General features: G+C 41.8%; 1 protein-coding gene across 1 annotated transcript in view; it reads right to left on the bottom strand.

The window, feature by feature from the left end:
• The window catches only part of gria1a (glutamate receptor, ionotropic, AMPA 1a), an 81,532-nt gene that overhangs the window by 51,344 nt on the left and 12,997 nt on the right, over positions 1 to 17,191 (bottom strand). The window contains 3 exon segments of the mRNA XM_048263754.1: positions 205 to 363; positions 7,749 to 7,802; positions 13,336 to 13,520. Of these exon segments, the coding sequence (XP_048119711.1) occupies positions 205 to 363; positions 7,749 to 7,802; positions 13,336 to 13,520 (398 nt within the window).

Genomic DNA, 17,191 nt, shown 5'->3' with positions numbered 1-17,191 from the left:
TGGGTTAGGGTTAGCAGTCAGGTTTGGGTTAGCAGTCAGGTTTGTGAGTCACTGTCACACGTTTGGTCTCCTGCATATTCTCCCCTCCCACAGCCACTAAGTGCTTTCACCCTAAAACATGAATTTCTTTTAGACCATCTCTGGCTTTGGTACACACACATACACTCACACACTCACACACACATACAGTACACACGCACACACCTTCAGGCCCTTTCGAGGAGCTTTGGCATCTTTCGTCTCAAACTGCAGCCATTGCTGGAGGGTGTGGCTAACAGAAGGATCCTCCCCATTCACCAGCTGAAATCCGGTCACATTGGCCCCGCCCTTCTTGAACTCCAACAGATCAATGTCCAAAAAGCCCTGCATTTTAACACACACACACACACACACACACACACACATTAGTAATCATAATGGAAGAGTAATCATATAATGATGACACAAACCACAGTCAGTGCCTGGCTTTTAGATCTGCGCTTTCGCATAACTTCCGGGCAGTGTCCCTTCTGGCAGTTCAAGGGTACTCTGGGAGTTGTAGTCCTGTTGGCTCATGGCCTTTTCTATTTGTCTCGTAAATCCCCCGCCCAAGTTGGAAATTGTAAATTACCCTGCTTTCTTGCGTCATTTCACGCAGGCACGCCCCCTTTACCTCGGAGTTCTTGAGGGTACCCCGAGGTACGACCTTACGACAAACATGGCTGCGCCCATAGTTGAGAAGAGATGACATGTATTTTCTTTGCATTTGTACTGTGTTGGTCATTTTAATGTCGATGCAATGCTCTTACACACTAGATTACATTGCTGCTTCAATCCGGTCACCAATTCATGCATTGCAGGGTCTTGCTGTGCGTGCAATACAATGTAACAATTGTTTTCCAGCCGGTTAGCTAGAGGCTACATGTAGCACAAAACAATAACAATGACTAGCCTGCTAATGCCCCTCGTGGCTTGAGAGAAACGCAACAGTACTTGTTGAAATTGAAATAGACGAAATTGAGTTACAAAAAAAACTTTTTATTATTAATTCACATTGACCATAACCAACAAGGGAGAATGAAGGACGTGTTCTCGTGTTCTAGACCAATGTCCAGCACCAACGAGACAGCTGCTGCCCTGGTGGCATCCATGTTCTTCCCAAAAAGACTACAGTGGGCATCGCTTTCAAATGACCACTTCAGTCGCGCATGACGAGGCGTGAAGCTGCGTGAAGCTTTAGTACCACTTTCAGCCACTGTGCGTCGCTCTGCCACTGTACATCGCTCTGCCTGCCGCCCCTTCTGAAAAAGCTCGATTTACCTCGATTTAGTCTACTTGGGTATGGCTTAAGGCTTGACTACACGGTGGTAACGGAAATCGAAATTTGCTGTCTACATTATTGTCAGTGTTGGGTTAACGCGCCTTCATAAATCAAAACAGTGGTGTGATAATTGAGCCAGTAGAGAAATAACTGTTCAGAATTAATCTGTAGCCTTAGGTAGGCTTCTGCGACGTTTTTAACAGGCTCCTGTCTCTATAGAGGCTTAGACAACTATGACCCACGTTTTGGTTTCGTAAATTTGCCCTACTTCTTGACTGCAATGTAGTCAATTGACTGCTTGACATGTAATTTTTATTTTTCTGTACAATAAACAAATACATCTGCTTTATGCCGCAGAATTACATTCATGTTTGGAATTTACATAGTCCAATGCATCGTTACACTACGTTAGTGTTTCCCAAAACCATAGTAGCAACGAACGTTCGCAACCACTATCGTAAAGTTGTGTAGTTACAACTACACCTCTCGACCTGTGGTAGAATGCTAGTAGAAGCATAGTTCCAGGGATCTTCATGTTAAAGACGTCACTGACGCCAGTTATTTGTTTGCAAATTAATAATTATAAATATATTTATGTTTCTAATTGATATTTACACTTCTAACCACCATACATCCATATTTTAAAATGCCCAAGGCAGAAAATACATAAATTAAAAGTCAATTTGCAGCCATGTGCACGTAAGTAAAAGTCACACACCTGCAGATAATAATAAGGTGGTGCGCACTTTTTGACGAGTCAGCTGAGAATATGTAGCCTTTGATTTTCATGGAGGGGGGTCCTTGTTAGTTTTTTTAAACCAAGCCAAGAAGGCTGATTCTGATTTTGATAATATGATCTGCACAAAAGATAAACTTAGGTAAACACCGATGTCAATATTGTTGTCAAAATCTTAACCCAGATTCGCCAATAAGGGGCAGGAGATGGGGTGGGTCAGGGTTGGGATTAGGAAGAGGGTTGGGGTTAGGGTTAGGAAAAGGGTTAGGTTTAGGGTTAGGAAGAGGGTTGGGGTTGGGGTTAAGAGGAAGGTCTGGTGTGGGAGTGGGTGATGGGCAAGTGTTTGGAGTGTATGAGTGAGTGGGAGTAAGGCCGGCCAGAGTCAAGTGTTTGATGTGGCGGAGGAAACGTTTAGAATAATGCCTCTTACGGAGGGCTTGAAAGAGTTGTTGTATGGCATGGTGAAGGTCTGTGGGGAAGGAGCAGATGCGATGAAACCGGATGATTTGGGATTTAACTATGGATCTAAACGTGTGTTTGGGGTGATTACTGTGCTTGTGCAAAAGTGAGTGAGTGTCTGTGGGTTTAAAATAAACTTTGGAACTAAAAGATTTATGTGTAGGTGAAATGGGGGTGAAAAAGATGGTGGTGTCTAGAAAATTAATCTGTTGTGGGTCAATTGTGGCCTTAAGTGAGATGGATGGGTGATGTGAGTTTAAGGTGTCTAAAAAAGTGTTGAAATCCTGTAGGGGGTGTGGCCAAGCTCCAATGATGTCATCCAGAAAACGAAAGTAAAAAGTGGGTTGAAGGGGGCACTTGGCTAGGGCGGCCTGCTCCCACTCACTCATGTAGATGTTGGCGTAGGAAGGTGCAAAGCGTTGACCCATGGCAGTCCCGTGTACTTGTAAGTAAAGTTTATTGTCAAAGTTAAAATCATTGTGAGTGAGACAGATTTCTAAAAGTTGCAGGAGGATGGTGTCCGGTCTGTGGGGGTCTGGGTATTTTTGAAAGGTGTTTTGAACTGCTTGTAATCCGGCGGGGGTGTTGATATTGGTGTAAAGGCTATCTACGTCTAAAGTGAAGAGGTGAGTGTGGTGTGGGACTGCCATGGGTCGAAGCCTGTATGAAGTGGTATGTATCCTTGAGGTAGGAGGGGTGTCTGTTGGAAAGGGGGTTAAGATAGGAGTCAATATAGATGGAAATGTTGTATGTGGTGCTGTTGCAGTCTGACACAATGGGACGACCAGGAGGAACCTGAGAGGGAACTGTCCAAGTGTGTGGGGGTTTTATATAAAATTCTTCAACAGAAGGCCTGCCTCGAATGCAGGCTTGTGGTTTGCGCAGCCTACAGTAAGTAGGTCTTAGTGAGTTAGGAGTCCTCTAGACTTCTTTTCAGCTGTCTCAGAGGTGGAAAGTTGCGTTAGTTGGGGCAGGGCGGATTAACAATTCATAGACCCTTGGGAACAAATGTCTGATGCCCCCCCCCCCCTGCCCCAGCCAACGAGAATCGGGCGGTCAGTTAATAGGCCTATCGTGAAGATTTGTATTGCCATTTAAGGCACGACCGCATCTGTGAGGCCAAGCCTCACCAAGTAGCCCATTTGTTTACAACTAACATTACATTTAATTAAACTGCTTATAGGCTATGCCGAAATAGTTTCAACATTTTGAATATCAGTGTCGGGTGAATTAGGAAATGCCTTATGGCTGAAAGCCGCTTGGGATCCCCCCTGTCAAGCAATAACCATACAAAAGTTAAAAAACAGATGACATGATGCGGCGTCACTGACATAATCGCAAATAATATAGCCTAGATATTCCAATATTGAATACATGTGTTTATTTTAGAGGGGATATTGAATGTCATTTTTGAGCAATTTTGACAGCCCTAGTCCACTGTAGGCTCATGTCGTCTATTAACACCTTCCACCTAACCCGGTGAGTGGGGTCGCTATAATCGCGTGTGAAATAGCACCATTGAGTAGCCTATCGCGAAATAGCCTTAAAAATCGTTCGGTGTTGTGTGCCTTCTGGTTTCTCCACCTACTGGTTTCCTTGCGCGTGCATACGCTGCAGCAGTTGTCAGACATTCACAAACAAGTTGTTTTAGGCAGTTTGAAGTCGCTTTTCATACGCCATGAGCGCTCGGCTACATTACAGCCACTCGGACAAAAGACATGTAAAAAAATATATATTTTGAAAACTAGCATTAAACTGGATTCGATCCCATAAAAGCAACACACGCAAGTGACTCTCTCCATCCTGATTCCCTACTCTTTGAGCCAACTAATATGTTACGCGAATCAATTAACTATTGTAGGCTACCATTAATTAATAACGTAGGCAACACCCAGGTAACATGTTGTCCAGGCTATCTGAAACAAGGGGTTGCCTCTCATCTACAACAACTGGTTACCTTGGGCTGCTACAGTCGTCAGTGCACTGTGCACAGTAGGCCTATGCTACTCTTTGTGGTTGATCAACTAAAAATAAAAGATGTATTTGGTGATGGCGTTATTGTAGGACTAGTAGACCTAAATTCTGAGAAATTAAATGAATGAAACTTGATCTACATAGCGCACCAGACCGCGATGTCTTCAAAGGGTTGAATTAAGGAGTTTGCAAAAATTAGTGCATTTTTCAAGTCAATAAACATTCTTAATTTCGAATGTCTTTGTCAGGGAACATCTGACTTTTAAAAACCATAGGCCTGGTAGTCGCTCAGACAAGGAGTTACAAGATAAAGGCAATAGGCCTACCATTTGTGTCACCTAATGCAGTTCAGTGGTATGGTATTGCAAGATACCATCAGAAGGCAACAATCATAAAGCACAGTGCGCGCGTGCTCTCTCCCCTGCGCATAAAGCTGTCTGCATGTTGTAGGCTAGATTTGCCTGAGTTCTTTCTTTCTGCTTTACTTTTGTGAGTTGCGACCACCTAGGAGGCTATGTTATAGACGTTCTATAAGGTACCAGTGTTTAGCTGTGTCACAAAACAATAAGCTTTGTCAGACTACTTTTGAAATGATATTCAGGGCTATATACATTTTAAACATTAGGGCTGAAGACCCGACAAAACCTTAGCGTTAATTCTTCAGGTGGGAAGTGTCAGGAATTTTCATCTGAGAGGCGCTCTCATTGGTGGTTAGTATATGAAGTAGGGAATTGACAGCAACATATCCAATCACATTATGAGAGATGCTGAATTTAACATAAACTGCGATGTTTGATTTTAAATGAATGTAAATTTAGCGGGACTGTAAGCTGGCACGTGGGGGTGCTCGATGTTTTCAGTGGGTGCCGAGAGCGGAACACCCATGGTATCGGGCGCCTATGACAAGCGTATCTGGCGGTTGCATCCATTACAAACAAACATGCAATGTGAGCGTCTGGGATTGGGGAGAGCACTAAATGCTCTTCTGAATAAGCACGAAGTCAAGCCTTTAAATGAAAAACACTCTTTAATAATCAAAGAAATAAACGCTAATGAAGTCAACTTGTGACCATCAAAAATAGTTTATTGCCTGTAACTCCGTGATAACAGGACGTAACAGGAAGGCATTTGGCTGAGCAACGGAGGTTAATATGCTCTATATTTTGTCCAAATGATGTCTGTCTATCATCATTTGCACTCGGAGAAAACCAGAATGTTTAATTTGTCCCGTTTCTTCTCTGACTGCAAGCGGATTCACTCGCCGTTAACCAAATATTTCTTTATTAGGGCAGGGCAGGCATATTTCTGGCTATTAAATTATTTCTAAACCAGTCTGCTAAAGTCTGTAGTGAAGTCTGTGTAGGGTTTTCCAGCTCCATTTCTTTTTACGAGACACCCTGCTCACTTGAGACCTCTGCCAGTTGTTGCAGCGTCGTTGCAGCGTCACTGGAAAAATACAAATTAAAGTCGCGTGATGCCGCGTGATCCCGCGCGCGGACCGCGAGGGAAGCTGAACAAGTCGAAGCACTGCCCACTGTACAAACCCCAGTGTTCGTTCGCGCTAGCAATTGACGGTTCACAAAACCCCGCCCATTGAACGCAGATGAGCCAATGGCAGTCCAGTAGCTCCGTGCAGGCAGACATGGCCCGTCAACTTCACCTTACAGCTCCATAGAAATGTATTGGGAGCCTTGATATTTGTCTGGTTTTATGTGATTTTATAGTGATATGAGTTGAAAAGGACAGTCAAATGACATGTGGGATTAACACAACACCGATACACAGAAAAATACCTTTCAATCTTGATTACGTTTTCTGTAATTATGTTAAATTAGATTAAATTCTCTAACTTAGATTAAATTCTCTAGCTAACTAACGTGCTAGCTTCGTCACGTCAGAGAAACATGGGGCTGTGCCACTGATCTTTATAGATCAGTGGGCTGTGCACAGTAGTGTAACATTTATTCACCATATAATAATAAAGTTGAAGTGGCTCTGCGATGTAGGCTATGTTTCTGTTTTTTGGTAGTACCATGTTCCTTACATGACATGGCCCAGTGTCCTTGTAACATGCAAGCAAGTCTATCTAGCACAGCTAACGTATTAATATCAGTGAATCACACTCACCTCCCGTTTAAGTTTGTCACCCAACAAAGCTAGATATGAGTTTATACATGTGTCTCCATGTCATACTGCAGTCTTTCAACGGATTGTAAATGATTGTAAATGAATTTAGGTCCGTGGCTCTCTAAAAGAGCCTCTTGTGCTGTAACTTTTACAGAGTCTTAACAGCTACTGTACCATTAAATTTCTATACAACTCCGTTCTGAGTTTGACGGGCGTAGTAACAATAACTAGGGGGCGTGGCTTTTGCGAACGGTCAATTCATTCGTCCATGTTTTACGAGACAAATAGAAAGGGCCTTTAGTGTCCCTTCTGGCAGTCCAAGGGTACTCTGGGAGTTGTAGTCCTGTTGGCTTGGTGTCCCTTCTGGCAGTCCAAGGGTACTCTGGGAGTTGTAGTCCTGTTGGCTAAGCAGAGGAGGAAGAACAGAAGCTGCGGCAGCAAATGTTGTAACCATAGCAACAGGAGTAGCCCTGGTAGCCAGAGTAATATGCCAACAGGAGTAGCTCACGTCGTCATCGCCATGGTGATTTTGAGCAAAGCCACTGCAGAGATCCTCCCACAAACCCACTGTGTGTGTGTGTGTGTGTGTGTGTGTGTGTGAGTGTGTGTGTGCGCGGGTGTGTGTTTGCACATTTGTGTGTATGTGTGTCTTTTTCTGCTCTATGAGTCAGGAAATCTGCTGCAGTGAGCTAAGGTTTCTATAGAAACCATCCTTCCAAAGGGCACACACACACACACACATGCACACACACACCTCAGTCTCCCTAGTAGAAACAGAATCATTCTTCAGTGAGTGACATTGGTTAACATGCAGCTAATCTCCTGCATATCCTCATGAACACACACACACACACACTTTAGTCTCCCTACATGTAGAAACAGACACACACACACACACACACACACTTTAGTCTCCCTACATGTAGAAACAGAATCATTCTCCAGTGAATTACAGTGGTTAACATGCAGCTAATCTCCTGCATATCCTTATGAGCACCACCCACACACACACACACACTCTCTCTCTCTCACACACACACACACACACACACACACACACACACACTACTGGAAGTTCAGCGCATATCTTTATGACACACACACACACACACACACACTACTAGCAGTTAAGTTGGTGGGTGATCTACTCACAGGATTTGCAAGAATGTAATGAAAGTTCTTCACATTCTTCCTCAGTTCAACAATCTGGAAATACAAGAGGGAGACAGGTAAGTTGGTGTGTGAGTGAGTGTGTGTGTGTGTGTGTGTGTGTATGTGTGTGTGTGTGTGTGTGTGTGTGGAGTGTGTGTATGTGTATGTGCACATAGGAATGTCTGTGTGTTTGAATATAGGTGAATGTGTGCATGTGTGTGCGTACCTGTGTGTGTGTGTGTGCATGTGTGTGTGTGCGTGCGTACGTGTGTGTGTGTGTACGTGCGTGTGTGTGGTATGTGTGTATGTGTGTGTGTGTGTGTGTGTGTGTGTACATGTGTGTGTGCTTGTGGCAATAACAGACGGTAGCATTAGCTATTTACAGCGACCCCAAACAAACAGCACATGCTCCCGGCAAGCCTAAGGCAAGGAGGACACACACACACACTCAACAAGTAGTGTGTCTGTGTAAGTGTGTGCTGTAAAGGCCAATTCACACCAAAAATTCACAAAACCGTAGCACACACACACACACAGACACAAGGAGATGAAACTGATGCACACACACACACACAAGGAGAAACCGTTGCAGAGACTAGTTGCAGTGGTATGAATTACACAAGATTTACCATAAAAACATTCTGTAACGTTAGGAACATAAAAACATTCTGTAACGTTAGGAACATAGAGAACATAGAACATACAGCAGGAGAGGCAGCAGAATATATATGAAATAAATATTAATATATATATATATATATATCAGCGGTTTGAAGACCACCAGTGTCTGCACAACATCAGTCAAAACTGTTATGTTAATAAAGTCACAAATATACAGTATCAGTCAAAACTGGAATGTTAATAGTCACAAACATATCAGTCAAAACTGGAATGTTAATAAAGTCACAAATCAGTCAAAACTGGTATCAGTCAAAACTGGAATGTTAATAAAGTCACAAATATATCAGTCAAAACTGGTATGTTAATAAAGTCACAAATATACAGTATCAGTCCAAACTGGTATGTTAATAAAGTCACAAATATATCAGTCAAAACTGGTATGTTAATAAAGTCACAAATATACAGTATCAGTCAAAACTGGAATGTTAATAAAGTCACAAATATATCAGTCAAAACTGGTATGTTAATAAAGTCACAAATATCAGCTAGTTGGTTAACTTTGTTGGCCACCTCGTCATCTACCTAGTTCACATGCTTACTTACTTATACATGCAGGGGATCATAGATGACACACCGTTCGGTTATCAAGAAAAATAATGCACTTTCAAGGTGGTAATGCGGCCCCAACGTACTTGTGTTGCCTTAATTTGCCTTTATAAATTCTTTATAATCGGCAAAACTGTCTTGTTTGTAGAACTACTTCTTTACGCCACATATCAACTCATTTCTCAACTTTAGTCAGGGGGCCTATGTGGTTTCTGTGGGTTTGAAATGTTAATTTTTGGAGAGTGGTTGGACTGTCTTTAGAGGTCATTGAACATGGAGAAAAATGATGTCTCCATTTTTGTTTTACCTGTTTCAACCCTATTTTTCTAAAATTGTATATTTCACTGTAATTAACACCATAAACTTCGCCTAAATCACTGGCTATGTTGAATAAAGTTCACAAAACAGTTATTTTCAACAGTATGATTGTATGTCAGTATTATGATTGTATGTCAAACAATTAGAGATAAGATCAATAGCCAATCAGTTTCACCAAATACACATACTCCATTGCTAGGCTAGCGAAAACATAACAGAATCAGAGAGACCTCGAACAACATTTAATTCATTTACATATACACAACATATTAGATCTCACCTCCACAATTTCCTCATCAAAACTAGTCTACTAGACCCTATTCCTACTCACCTTCTTAAGACTGCTCTCCCCTTCCTGGATATTGTTTTGCTCTAGATTATAAATAATTCAATGCTATCAGGGCATGTACTGCAGTTGTTTAAGATATCTGTTATTAAGCCCTCCCTCAAAAATCCTAGCCTTGTCTCAATACTGGTCCTCCTGGACCTCAGCGCTGCCTTTGACACCATAGACCATGACATACTACTTAGGCTTGAAAATGTGCGGCATCAACGACTCAGCACTCGCTTGGTGTAGATCATACCTTACTAACAGTCAACAATTTGTACAGGTCCATAATAAACCATCTATCCAGACTATGGTAAAATATGGAGTGCCTCAAGGCTCAGTACTGGGGCACCTGTAGTTGGGGTAGTTATCTATAGATTAGTGTAGTTAGCTGCTGTTGGGGTAGTTATTTGTAGATTAGTGTAGCTAGCTGTAGTTGGGGTAGTTATCTGTAGATTAGTGTTGCTAGCTGTAGTTGGGGTAGTTATCTATATATTAGTGTAGTTGGTTAGTTGGCTGTAGTTGGGGTAATTATCTATAGCTTAATGTAGCATACTGTAGCTAGCTGTAGTTGGGGTAGTTATCTATAGATTAGTGTAGTTGGCTGCTGTTGGGGTAGTGATCTATAGATTAGTGTAGTTAGCTGCTGTTGGGGTAATTATCTGTAGATTATAGTGCTGTCAGCGTTATTAACGGCGTTAACTTAAATCTATTTTAACGGCGTCAATTTTTTTATTGCGAGATTAACGTTCTTTTTGGTGTAACAAACTTTGTAGTTTTTTCACATGCTGTTGCAACAACTAGTAACGTTAGAACAACTACAACACCACACCAGATCTCGCTAGACCAGAAACTAAACAATATGCACTGCTGAATGGAATGGAACGTTGTATGTGCTGCACGTACACGCCCCCTTTTAGGGGAAAGTTGACTGATTTAATGGAAACCTATGCTGCATCAAAGTGGGGAGCGAAAAGGGCTTATAGTATACTTACTAAATCTTGAAACAAACGTGAATAAAAGGCACAAAATAAGGTTGGTGTAAGAGTTATCTGTGTGTTTATGGGATTAATGTGACCATGTTCCTATGTTTTGCTCTTTCCAGTTTACTAACAGGAGTGAGTGTCACGAATGTATCGATAGGCACAGTCAAACTGCCTGTGGCTGACTATAATTAAGTTCAGCAAGCTTAACTTTACATGTCATAACATCAACTAAACATAAATCACACATTCATTCTATCACTTGTAATATGAACGCAGCCTATTTCCCACAACTAGGTGAGATAATTGGCTATGTTACAGTTGGCTATTCCACAGTTAGCTAGCTAGCAAGCTAACCGTTTTGCATGGGATATTATGGTAAGTGTAGCAACATTTGTACAATACATGGGGCATTGCAAACGAATTAGGTTGGTAATGTACATAGTTTCGACATGAGTAAGTTACATAAACATAATTCTTCATAACTGCCGTGTTAGTAAAACGATTGAATGTCCTGTGAATTAATAACTAGATGTAACGTCAACGTGTGATTACTTTCCCATTGGAATCAATGATATAATGTTAACATGTTTTCGCTAAAATGGGGCGTGATGCAGATTAAATGTATCTTTATGATGATGCGCCGTTAGTAGGCTACGTAAAGGCATGTTGCACACACTTGGTTGGGCTTACGAGCCGGCCAAAGAGTAGTAGCCTAGCCTAGGCTGACGCATTAGTTGGTGCCGTCAAAGATTTTTTCACCGTCACTTGTTCTGTTATCAACATTCCTCTTTGGCTGCTACTATTTGCGATGCACTCTGGTTTCGACATTCATTTACATTAGATTCCATTCTTTTCAATACAACTCCGCACACCAGCATCGCACTTTGCCGCCGTGTAAATCACGATTCAGTTATATTTGGTCGACGCTGCTCCATAAAATCCATTGTTCATCCAGTGTTTGCCTGTTAAAAACTTCGGCGTTGATGTGTGTGGCAAGTGACAGTGCACCATAGACTGTAGGCCTATGAAATGGCAATTCACTCATGTTGAAAAGTTCCTTATTTTCAACTGATCTCAAAGATAATGAATATAATATTTTATTACATTTATATACATATTATATACAATTATGCCCTTTATAATGTGTGTAGACTTACATTTTGTGCATGCACTTCTGCGGTAGCATTTATTTCAGTGTATATCAACTATCTTTCTGAAGAATATATTGTGTTGCCTCAGGTCTGCTGCACATCTTTTGAAATTTGATTTGAAATAATTAAATAGACCTACCGTCTTAAAGTTCAGTTAATAAAGTAACTTGCTTTGCTTTCATTTGAATTCCAATCAAGATACACAATAATTGCTTTATTGTTAAAATGGACTCCTGGAAAGTTCAGAAATGCAAAATAATAGAATTTTAATCATATGATAAAATATGTAATTAATCGTGATTAACTATAGGAATTCAGCGATTAATCGTGATTAAAAAATGTAATCGTTTGACAGCACTATGTGTAGTTATCTGCTGTTGGGGTAATTATCTGTAGATTAGTGTAGTTATCTGCTGTTGGGTAGTTATCTGCTGTTGGGGTAGTTAGCTGCTGTTGGGGTAGTTGCCTGCTGTTGGGGTAGTTATCTGCTGTTGGGGTAGTTATCTGCTGCTGGGGTAGTTATCTGCTGTTAGGGTAGTTATCTGATGTTGGGGTAGTTAGCTGCTGTTGGGGTAGTTATCTGCAGCTGGGGTAGTTATCTGCTGTTGGGGTAGTTGTATGTAGATGTGAGATTAGATTGGTCACCTGTATAGAAGCAGGTCAGGCCAGCAGAGAACCGCTCCAGTTTCACGTCCCTGTGCAGGGACTTAGCTAACTGTGTGATTGTGTGTGTGTGTGTGTGTGTGCAGATGGGCATGTGTGTGTATGAGAGTGTGTGAATGTGTATATGTGTGTGTGTGCAGGTGGGCATGTGTGTGTGTGTGTGTGTGTATGAGAGTGTGTGAATGTGTAAATGTGTATATGTGTATATGTGTGTGTGTGTGTGTGTATATGTGCGTGTGTAAGAGTGTGAGTATGTCAGAGAGAGAGTGAGTGTGTGTGTGTGTGTGAATGAGAGAGTGTGCGTGTGTGTTTGTGTGTGAGAGTGTATGTCAGAGAGAGAATGATTGTGTGAACGAGAGAATGCGTGTGTATGAGAGAGAGTGAGTGAGTGAGTGTGTGTGTGTGTGTGGGAGGGGGAGTGTGTGTGTGTGAGAGGGAGAGTGTGTGTGAGAGTGTGTGTGTGTGTAAGTGTGTTTAAGTGAGTGAGAGGGAGAGTGTGTGTGTGTGTAAGTGTGTTTAAGTGAGTGAGAGGGAGAGTGTGTGTGAGACGGAGAGTGTGTGTGTGTGAGAGAGAGAGAGAGTGTGTGTGTGAGTGTGTGTGAGACGGAGAGTGTGCGTGTGTGTGTGTGTGTGTGAGAGAGTGTGTGTGAGAGAGAGTGTGTGTGTGTGTGTGAGTGTGTGAGAGGGAGTGTGTGTGTGTGTGAGAGAGAGTGAGTGTGTGTGTGTGTGAGAAAGTGAGTGTGTGAGAGGAAGAGTGTGTGTGTGTGTGAGTGGAAGAGTGTGTGTGTGCGTGAGAGGAAGAGTGTGTGTGTGTGTGTGAGAGAGAGAGTGTGAGTGTGTGAGAGAGAGTGAGTGTGTGAGAAGAAGAGTGTGTGTGTGTGAGAGAGAGGAAGAGAGTGTGTGTGTGTGTGTACCTTCTTCAGCACTGAGGCCAGTCTGTCCATCTCACAGTCGATAATGACGTGTCCCTCCTTGCGCGTCTCCATGTCCAGGTAGAGTTTAGAGAAGGACGCCTCCGACACACTCTCCACATTCACCGACACCACGTGCCAACCGCGCTCCGCTGCACTGTCCAGCACCCGCTGCAGCATGGTGAGACCTGCACGCACACACGCACGCAGGCACGCACGCACACACGCACACAGACACAGGTGCACACGCACAAACACGCACACACACACACATGTTAACCAGCACACGCTGCAGCATGGGACCTGCACACACACACACCAGGGTTTCCCGCAGCACTTTGTAGTCAAGGTGGCCGCCTTGGCAAAACAGGCCTGCCGCCTTAACTACGTCGTCAAAATAAAGTAGTCCACCGTGTTACTCTGTCCTGTTTTCTCCCTTTCATTCCAAACCGTGACCAACGCCAGTCTCCCTTTTCCGCAGAATGCATTAAAAAAATAATAAGAAACGTGCCATGAATCGAAAAATAATCAGTTTTAATAATCTTTACATGTGTGATATGCCTCCGAATCAGAGCTAGTGAACGGAGCTGAGCGGTGCAATATCCCGCTCCTCGCTCTCAAGAATCAGTCAAATCACGAACAGCCACAGTTCCGTTTAATTGTCAGGTGCGTTCATATTCCACTTTTTATGTCATAAACGTTGCAGGCCTATGGAAAGGTTTTGTGGTAGGATTGTCCAATGGTCAAGTTGATGCTTCAATTTGTGTTTTAATTTATGCGACTCACCGATGCTGGGTTCATCAGTTTTGCGCAAGTTTAAAATGTTTAGTCGACTGCGTAATTTGTCATTTTCGTTCTATAAGTTCCACTTTTCATGTCATGGATATAACATGCCTATGATAAGGCTTTGCAGTTGTCCAATATGGTCAATCTATTGTTTCAATTGTGTTTCATGTGACGTGCAGAAGCTACATCAGGGTATCTGCACATTTTCCAAGTGCAAATTTAAAGACTTTTAAGACCTTTTCAAGACATCTAAATGGAAAAATTAAGACTATACCACGGCAAAAAAGATACAACTCAAAACTGTTTTATGCAATAGTTTTTTCTACTAATTTAACACCCACCCCATTTTGGATGTCTACAGGCGTTACCAAATATATTTTTTGGCAAAAAAATAATTGTGTATTTTACAATTTTAGGGTCTGGGCTGCTTGCTTTTGAAGCTGGCTGTACATATCTGGTTGTGCTACTGTCTGAGGCTGTTCTTCACCTGTGTCTGTAGTAGCCTAGTCAAAGTCAAGTCAAAGTCAAAGTCAGCTTTACTGTCAATTTCTTCACATGTTCCAGACATACAAAGAGATCGAAATTACGTTTCTCACTATCCCACGGTGAAGACAAGACATATTTTACCATAAATTGCGCAGCAAATTATCAGACGAGTGACAGAAGCACCGCGCATAATTTGACCAGCAGTCTTCGCGTCCATAATTTGTAAAACGATGCTGCGTCCGAGCAAAGATTTTTTTTTCAAAGGTAGACTATTTAAATATTTTAATAAGCCTACTAACTTTACTAGGCATCTATTGTCCCATATGCAGCACAGCAAATCAAAGTTAATCCACTTCTTTACATTTTGCATACCAGTTGTATTTAAACCAACTAAAGCTTGACTGAAACATTGTAAAACCATTAACATCTCAAGCACGCACATATTATGAACGCACTTACAGATGCGTTTTTTTATGTAGCCAGTCGCCGACATTAAAAAAAAATATGCGGTTATATTTCACAACTTTTGCGAAGTACTAGGAAAGGCTGGCAAGCAAGATGCAGACAGATATTACAGGTAGGCCTATTATAACTTAGACATATATTTACTTAGGCTAGGCCAGCAAAACACGATAGAGATGCAACAGATCAACTTAATCTGTATTTCCTCTGTCGGTCTGTGGTTCCTTCATAAATTGCGCAGCAAATTATCAGACGAGTGACAGAAGCACCGCGCATAATTTGACCAGCAGTCTTCGCGTCCATAATTTGAGCAAAGATTCTAGAAGCCCAGCGCTTTTCAACTCCAAAAAGGATTACAAATGAGCGTCCGGCTTGAGGCTGCACTGGACAGGGGTTTTAAACTGTCCGGCCCAAATCCGAACGTAGGCCACCCTATCGCTAACTGGCTTACCAGCTCCTTCTCAGGCTCTATCACTTGCATAGGCCACCTACGTATCTCTCAGCCCTCGGCTACAACACGAAACGTAAGGCATATTTTTACATATTTTTACAATTTTCACACCTTTAACGACACCTGTGAAAAACACCTTCACTCTGCAACCACTACACTTCTTTCAGTAGCCTTAGAGCCACAATTACACGAAACCGGATGGAGGCAATTCACTCGCTCTATCGCACTCGCTGGCAGTCCCATACACAAATTTAATACCTCCTTTTCGAAAATTCAAGACATTCCAGTCAATTTAAGACTTTTTTAGGCCTTAAAAACCGAAAGTTGTATTTAATACTTTTTAAGACTTTTTAAGGATCCGTGGGAACCCTGCTACATTCATGCATTGTTTTGGTCCAGTTGAAAATGTTTCTGCGGAATTTGTCAGCTGTGATCAAATGCATTCAATAAATTCCTCTTTTATGTCATAAATATAACATGCCTATGATTAATGCTTGTATGGTGTATCTAATCTAGGCCTCTCTTATGTTCAATCAAATTCGCTTTGCCCACCTGTTTTTTCTGTGCCCACCCATTTGAACATTTCTGGCTACGCTACTGTTAGAAAGGAAACTGATAAGTCGTACAAGTGTACTATTCCTACAAAACAACTAGATACTAACAATGTAGCGCAAGAATAACCATGTGGTGACACAGTTTCAGTGAGTAAAGATTCATTTTGGAATCTAAGAGGACACATTTCGCGAAAACATGAGAGTGTGCTACGGAGAGCAAAGAAAACCGTGAGCAATTTTAATATGCTTGAATATCAAGCAGAAGGCTAAAGTAAAACTTGGATGCTATGCCTGTATTCTTTAGGCAATTAATCCCATTGATCCCTTTAGTTTTAGGCTTATGTGTATTAACGTTGCCAAGCTTGTTTATTGTTGCAATATCGGTGTGGGGTCATTCCACGTCAGTTCAACCAGGGCCCACGCACTTAGGTCTCAAAAAATTCTGAAAAAATTACCAGGTGTACCTATGTTACACAGGAGACACACTGTAAAATTACTCTTATGTAAGATCAATACTTTCCAAGATACAGCCAGTTTTACAGGGGGAGGGGGGTGTCGATTTTGTTCGGCCTCTTTTTTTTGTCAAAGTTCACAAGCCCACAGCGCAAGAACTAAACCATGTAGTAGGCTCAAATTTTGCATGCTGTTACATAACTAGGAATAGTATGTAGCAAAATCTTCACATTTGGTCTGGATAATCCTGCATGGTTATAGCTGTCCCTCAAAGTTGATACAAATTTTATTGGAGTTTTTGGCTGGGCTCTGTTTAAGCCTTCAGAAGACATATTTGTACTCAACATAGGCTCTTGATTTATTTTTCTTACTGAGATAAGTAGAAACACTCTCACAAAAAGCAATGAACAGAAAATAAATCCCTTCAGGGTCTGAACAGCAGACCTCACAAGTCTGAAAAATCATTTTGGTTATCATTTTCAGACCACCCAAAACACCTTGTGGGAATATACAAATTTTTTTTTTAAATATGTATTTCTTTATTCTCCATGATCCCTTCTTTTTGAAAACACCAATTTGACTTGTCTTATGCAAATCTTTCTTTTTTATTTTCCACCCTGAACATGGGCAAAATGCCCCATTGACATCAATATGACTTGTGAGGTCT

Source organism: Alosa alosa, chromosome 14, assembly GCF_017589495.1.
Source record: "Alosa alosa isolate M-15738 ecotype Scorff River chromosome 14, AALO_Geno_1.1, whole genome shotgun sequence".
Classification (NCBI taxonomy): Eukaryota; Metazoa; Chordata; class Actinopteri; order Clupeiformes; family Clupeidae; genus Alosa; species Alosa alosa.
This window is presented reverse-complemented; position numbering and strand designations above follow the sequence as displayed.